This window comes from Echinops telfairi, unplaced genomic scaffold (assembly GCF_000313985.2).
Source record: "Echinops telfairi isolate 266 unplaced genomic scaffold, ASM31398v2 ScPeMD7_7468;HRSCAF=8506_0, whole genome shotgun sequence".
NCBI classification, from domain to species: Eukaryota; Metazoa; Chordata; class Mammalia; order Afrosoricida; family Tenrecidae; genus Echinops; species Echinops telfairi.
The window spans coordinates 44121539-44128614 of record NW_022111369.1 but is presented as its reverse complement, the minus strand read 5'-3'; the positions used below and the strand labels follow the sequence as shown (position 1 = coordinate 44128614).

The following is a 7076-nucleotide window of genomic DNA, read 5'->3' as shown; positions in this document are numbered from 1 at the left end:
CCCTCCCGCATGAGCCCTTGATAGTTTATAAATGGGTATTTTGTCATATCTTGCCCTGTCCGACGTCAAGGAGAAAGCTTTTTGACGCAATATGGATTGCATACAAAATCGGCATTTGTATGCAATTATGTGGGCTCTGATGGCATGATTGGTGGGGCTAGAGGCTGGTTTTAGAGATGCACAAACTTACACAGGTTCCCATCAGGCAACAGCATGTATTATAGCTGGCCTAGCAGCTTCCCCGGAAGCCTGAGCAGCTGATGCTCTGGGTCGGTTGTTATGTCCCTGGGTCGTGAAAGGACTAAGAGGTTAAGAGTGCCGTTCAGAGCCAGAACTGCCACCCTTCAGCTTCACACCCATTGCTCTTTCCTCTGTGCCACGGTGCTGAAATGAATGGGCTATAGGTACAACCCAACCACCTACTCATCCATTATTCTGTCATGCAGCTATGCATAATTTGAGAAAATAGAGGGTGTAAACTGAGAGGAACTGCTAATAGTGATGAAATATACTCCTTTGTAAAAACATCACCAAAGTTATAGATAAGGGGAGAGTCTTGGGCAAGAATAAGAGGGGGCGAGACAGTAATATGAGAGAAAATGATACGCAAAATAGCTTATTTCAAGAGTTTTAATTTCCTTTCTCTTTGAAGGTGAATGCTGAAATATTAGACATGGCAGCCAATGCATTTGATGATGAATACCTGAAATGCACTGACAGAATGGAGATCAAATACGTCCCCCAACTGCTCAATGAGGAAAAAGCAAGCCACCAGCTCTTGACAACTGTGTGGGAAAATGCCAGAACCAAATGGGAAGCTCAGAAGACTCGGCTCGTTCTCCCGGAGAGTTTTAAAGATAACCATGGAGTAGCCCTGATGGCATATATTTCTGAAGCTCAAGAACAAACCCCCTTTTACCTCATGTTCAACGAAGCCGTGAAGATGGCGGGCCAGTCTCGGGAAGACTACATCTACAGTTTCCAGTTCAAAGCGTTTCATTTCTACCTGACAAGAGCTGTGCAGTTTCTGAGGGGCCCTTGTGAGGACTCTTACCACACTGTGGTGTACGCCAAAAGCCAGGGCGCGTCGTTTCTGTTTGGAGGGCTAAACCAAGCCAGGTTTGGCCACTTCACCCTGGCTTATTCAGCCAAGCCCCAAGCTGTCAATGAGCAGGATAGCCTGCTCGTCATCAACACATGCTTTGGCGTTTCCGTTGAGAAGTTTTTGGATAAAGAAAGCAAAAGAACTGTTTTAATTCCTCTGAATGAGGTGTTTCAAGTGTCACAGGAAGAGAACAGCAATAGTCTTTTTCTTCGAAGCACAAACAAAACCTGCAGCCACTACGAGTGTGCATTTCTGGGCGGTGAGTGTCTCTGTGCTGTCTGCGTGTGTCTAGGAGTTGCGGGCGTGGGATGCTGACGCAGAGGGTGAGGTCAAGGAGGAGGAGGCAGAGCTGTGCCACATATTTTTTCCATGGCCCATCCAGTGGGTTTAACTGCCAGTCTTTTGGTTAACATCCTGATGCTTCACCACTGCACCACCAGGCCCCCATTTCCATTGGTTAGTGGTCCTTCATGCTCTGGTGGCGTAGTGGATGCATGTTGGACTACAGTCTGAAAGGTCAGCATTTCAAAACCACCAGCTGCTCTGCAGAAGAAAGATGGAAATTCCTTCAAGAGTTACATCTCAGACTCTCGGGGCAGTTCTACCCTGCTCTGTAGGGTGGCTGTGTGTCAGAATTGACTTGCTGACAGCAAAAAAGAGCCCCTGATGATACGGTCTGATCCGCAGTGACTTTCAAAAGCCCCAGCAGCTCAGCAGGAGAAAGATGGCAGCCTCGACAGTTGCAGTTGGGGTGGGTCCTATGAGTCAGAATGGTGGGGTTTTGGTCGGGGTTATTCTCTGTCTAGTAGAGAGCTGAGTCATAGCTGAGTCAACATTGTATTTCCTTTCATAAGTGCCTCCCTTACCCCAAGGCTGTTAGTTGTAAAGGTGACCCTGTGAGTTGTGGCAAGCTGCTAACTGGAAAGTTAGTGGTTCAAACCCAAAGTGGCTGGGCGGTAAAAGGGGTCCTGTGTGCTCCCATATGGAGTTGCGAAGAGTAGGAACCGACTAGATGGCAGTGAGTTTGAATGTTTGAGTTTTGAGAGAAAGATGAAGTGATCTGTTCCCATGAAGATTGACCGTCCCAGAAACCCTCTGTGGGCTTGCTAGAGGTCAAGGTCAACTCGGTGGCGATGACTTTGGAGGGTTTTGTTAGTTTGCTTTATACGTTGTGTGATTTGTTTGTTTGTTGTTTCCTTGGTGTTTATATTCCATCGTTAATTCTACCCTAACCACTTGGATCCCAAACCCACTGCTATCAACTCTATCCCAACTCATAGCCCCCCTGTAGGATGGGGTAGAACTATCTCTTGGGGTTTCCAAGGCTGTAAATCTGTACAAATTCGGACTGCCTCATGCATGAGGTCAAAGTCATTATGCAAATGCATACTGCCTCGCCCATGAGGTCAAAGTCATTTGTGGGGGCATTCTGATTGCAATGACAAAAGTAAGCGCTGCTGTCCATTTGATGAAAGGTGCCCTGGTGGACCCTGTCAGGTAAGTGATGGGCTGCTAACCACATGGGCAGCTGTTTAAGCCCCGCAGCTGCTCAGTGGGGTAAATGTGACAGCTCCCAAACCCAATTCAATTGTCCTGTGAGTCAAAACCGACATGATGGCAATGGGGTGGGTTGGGTCTGGGTTCGTTTGATGGGCATAGAGGGGTATAGGAGCCCACAGAGCCCATGTGGTGGCAGGGGTAGTGATTCTGAATGAGTCCAGGCTCCATCCGACCCATGTGAAGTTCATCTGAACCCCCTCTGAGGAAAGGGGAGATGGGCAAATGGCTGTGGGCCTGCCAGTGTTCGATGATCCAGTAAACAAAAGCAAGCATAAGCTTACTTGCCTTTACTAATCTGTAGGGAATAATTTCACATATTTTCATTACATCTGTGGGGGAAAAACTAATTTTTCAAAACAGGTTAGCAATTAAACACAAGTAAACCCACATTTCCCAAGCGTATGCTTATTAGGAAATCCACCCATGGGCCTTGCGGGTTCAGGCAGCTTCTCGCAGCCACCAGGAAGAAAGGCCATTTTGTATCATTTGTTCAGAGGCTGGGACAAGATCTCAGGAACCCTAGAGTGGTGTCAACCTAAAATACAATCCTCGATTGCCATCTAGAGATGACAAATGGGAATGCAGGGTCAAAATTCCCTGAACACTGGTCAAACAGACCTGGGGTTTTAAAGGATAAGCCAGAAGATTAGAATCAGAACTTTATCCCTTTTGATGCTCCTCATGCACTAGGCCATGAAATATGACTGTACCTCTGAATGATAAAAAGATAATATTGCTAAAATACACACACACATATATGTATATGGCCATTAAGAAACTGGTGGGAAAATTTCATTATCGTTTAATTCCATTGTTCTCTGAACTTGAGAAGAAGTCCCAGGGTCACAATGGTTAAATATCAGGCTGCTAATAACCACAAGGTCTGAGTGTCAAACCCACCAGCCACTCTGTGGGTGAAAGATGAGGCAGATTTAAATTTATGTGGCCCTTTCAGGAAAAAAAAAACTACTCAAGCGCCCTCTGACAAATTGAAAAGTTTTGTACTATAGTCCATAATCCAAGATGAAAGTACAAGGTCTGCTTTTGCAGCCTCTCTGGATCATTCCAGCGCCCCCACCCCACCCCAGGGGTCAGAATCGATCACAGATTTGCAGTCTCAAAAACCCTAGTCTGCCCCATCAGGGGAAGGCCGTGGGCTTGCTCTTCTTTCAGAGGGAGCTCACTTGTGCCGAGTAAAGCTGCAGTGCATGGACTCTTTTGGAAATGGGTGGGTTCCACCACTCTGGGGCTATACGTTTGCATGAACTGTATATAGTCCATTGAACTGGTTTTTGCTTATTCTTGTTTCATATACAGACGCTTATCTGCCATGTCAGTCATGCTGTAGATGTTTGGTTTAATGTGTGTACATTTTCTTGTTTCTTCCATTGGTTTCGCTTATACTAAGCCCCCCCACTCCTCCGCACCCCTGTTGCTTTTCCTCAAATGTCTGATTAATCCTGGCTGTACTTCAGACTAGCTTGATTGGAGACTACAGTAAGGCTGGGCGGTGATGCTGGGGGTGGGAGATCGCTTCTCGGCCTTTTGGCTAAGATCAAGTGTAGTATCTGTTCCTATCAGTTTAATATCTGATACGTCCTCTATCCGAGGACAATATATTAAATGGATTTTTGGAACAGGGAGATGGAATAGGAGCTTGCTCCATCCACTCCATGCATCGACCTGGTATTCCAGTACTTCCTGGAACGGTGCACCCCCTCGGGGGACAAGAAAAAAAAAAACCAGCCGAATCTGTAGGCCCTGTCTCTTGGGCTGACCAGTTTCCTCCGAGAGTACTTTTGGTTTGAGAAGGGGAGAGAAGTCGTCTGTCCCTTGGGAGGGCGTTTTGGGAGCTGAGAGGAAGAAGGGTCTAGGCCGGTATGTGGGCTCTCACTTTCCCCTCGCCTTTCACGCAGGCCTTTTCTTCCCTGGGCTAAATTTCCCGAGTCCCTAGCTTTGCTGGTTCGTGACCTGCCAAGAGTAAGCTTTATTCCAGTCTGTCAAGGTCAAGGAAAACCGTTTAAGATCTTGTTCGTTATACAGGATTTTACCCATTCCTTATATCTCGAACCCCAGCCTTTCTGGAATTCTGCGGCAGCAATCAGCTGCCTTATATGATCGGCGTCCTTCCTCCCTGGCTTCATTAAATCGTTTATTCTCTCTTCCATCTGCTTTCCATCTTCCAACATTAATGTAACATTTGTGCCATAAGAGGTTGTCTCATTCATTCATTTTGCCATATTTATCCCTTTGTGGTGCTTTGGTTCAGGAGGAAGCAGAGCGTAAACCTAAATATTTAGACAGACCACCATGTTAAGTAGGATTCCTAGTTGGTGTGGCTTTTGCATTTTGTTTTTATCTCATGCAAAATCTAGCCATTTCAGGTTCTGCTGACTTCTGGCCACACTTGCCTCAGTGGTAGCTGGGCTGCTGTCGGAGTTAACCAGTTGTATGGGTGTGATTTCTTTGCTGATGGATCGGTGTTTTCTCAACGATTCACTCTTTCTGTGTTGTCCCTGCTACTCAGGAATATCCTGAGATGGAGTACATTTGAGAACTTCTGACCTGGCTCTTTCCAAGGTATTCTGGGTAAGATGAGAGCCTCAGTTTGGTGCTCCACAGGAGAGGACTTCCAAAACCGAAAGACAAACCCCCTGCCGTCCGGTTGATCACTTTCTCATAATAGCCCTGTCGAACAGAGTAGAACTGCCCCTGTGGGTTTCTGAGACTGTACATCTGCACAGGAGGAGAAAGCCCCATTCTTTTTCCTCCCATCGAACAGCTAGTGGTTTTGAACTGCTGACCTTGCAGTAAACCCCTACACTACCAGGACTCCTTAAAGGAATGGACTTAGGGCCTGGAAATGATGTGGGGCAACGGAAACACTGGATAGAGACTGCAGGCCCCGGTCATGGCCTCTTGTGACTTTCACGAACTGTGGGGCTTTCCATGATTATTCAAATTTAAGACTGTGTATTCTTATAATAAGGGGGGTTGAAGTAGATGATCTTAAATTCTTCCTACCTCTGAAATTGTATGACCCTGACTTATTTTTGCTTTATGTGATGAACTATTTCATTATAGAGAATGATTTAAATAATATATGTGCATTTGCAAACAAAACCAAATGAATAGTGATAAACTTGCTACCCAGCCCAAGAAGAGAAATATTGTGTGTAGTTTTACTCTACTCTAACATCACATGATATTCTGTTGTTTGAACACAATGGTCCATAGACATTTGGATTGTTCTAATGTTTTGTTACTATTAACAATGTTCCTATGCACACAGATTTTTCTACTTATATTTTTTTTATTTAAATATAATTCAAATTCTTTATACTTGAACATAGCAATGTTTTCATTTTTAACATTGTATATAATTGTTATCCATAGAACTAAAGTATATGAAAATCATAACAATAGCTATATAATCAGTAATTGTGCTAAAATGAAGGCCAAACATATAGATTATGAAATAAACATATGAGGGGACTACAAAAAGTTAAGGGGGAAATTACATTATCTTTCTATTTCATTTTTGCACAAACTTTTTGAAGTCCCCTTTACAATATTTTTAAAATTACATATAGTTTTAGTTTACAAATCATACAATTCAATAGTGCAGTCATATTAAGAAGAGTTGTACAATCATCACCATAGTCAAGTTTAGAGTACTTTATTCTCATAATCATTGTTATTAGCTCCCCACTTCTCCCAGCTTCCCCTACTATCCCCCCAAGAAGCCATTAATCCATTTACTGTCTCTGTAGATTTACCTATCCTGAGTTTCATATACAGAAAAATATACCAAAAATGACAGAGAGGAAAAACTTCAACCAAAAAGAAAGTAGAAAATATCAAAAACTAGAACAAATTAAAAATGGGTTAAAAGGAAGATCAAATGACAAGGTGTTAAAGTGTGTGTGTGTGTGTGTGTGTGTAGATGTTATTAAAGGTGTGTGTGTATGTAGAAGATGTTATTAAAGGTGCGTGTGTGTAGAAGATGTTATTAAAGGTGTGTGTGTATGTAGAAGATGTTATTAAAGGTATGTGTGTAGATGTTATTAAAGGTATGTGTGTAGAAGATGTTATTAAAGGTGTGTGTGTGTGTATATAAGTTATTAAAGGTGCGTGTGTGTAGAAGATGTTATTAAAGGTGTGTGTGTATGTAGAAGATGTTATTAAAGGTATGTGTGTGTAGAAGATGTGATTAAAGGTGTGTGTGTGTACATGTTATTAAAGGCATGTGTGTGTGTAGAAGATGTTATTAAAGGTATGTGTGTGTAGAAGATGTTATTAAAGGTATGTGTGTGTAGAAGATGTTATTAAAGGTGTGTGTGTGTGTAGATGTTATTAAAGGTGTGTGTGTGTGTGTATAGAAGTTATTAAAGGTGCGTGTGTGTAGAAG

At 43.5% G+C, this 7076-nt stretch overlaps 1 protein-coding gene and 1 non-coding gene across 3 annotated transcripts in view; both read left to right on the top strand.

Annotated features, from left to right (window-relative positions):
* The window catches only part of ART3 (ADP-ribosyltransferase 3 (inactive)), a 37338-nt gene that overhangs the window by 18592 nt on the left and 11670 nt on the right, over nt 1–7076 (top strand). For both annotated transcript variants that reach the window (XR_006679476.1, XM_045284018.1), the window contains exon 3: nt 653–1364. Coding sequence is in view for 1 of the 2 variants with exons in the window: in XM_045284018.1 (XP_045139953.1) it covers nt 653–1364 (712 nt within the window). In the remaining variant the exon portion in view is untranslated. The remainder of the gene's footprint in view (nt 1–652; nt 1365–7076) is intronic.
* LOC115873453 lies at nt 4195–4385 on the top strand. The gene has a single exon (XR_004048447.1). It is a non-coding gene; the product is annotated as a U2 spliceosomal RNA (small nuclear RNA).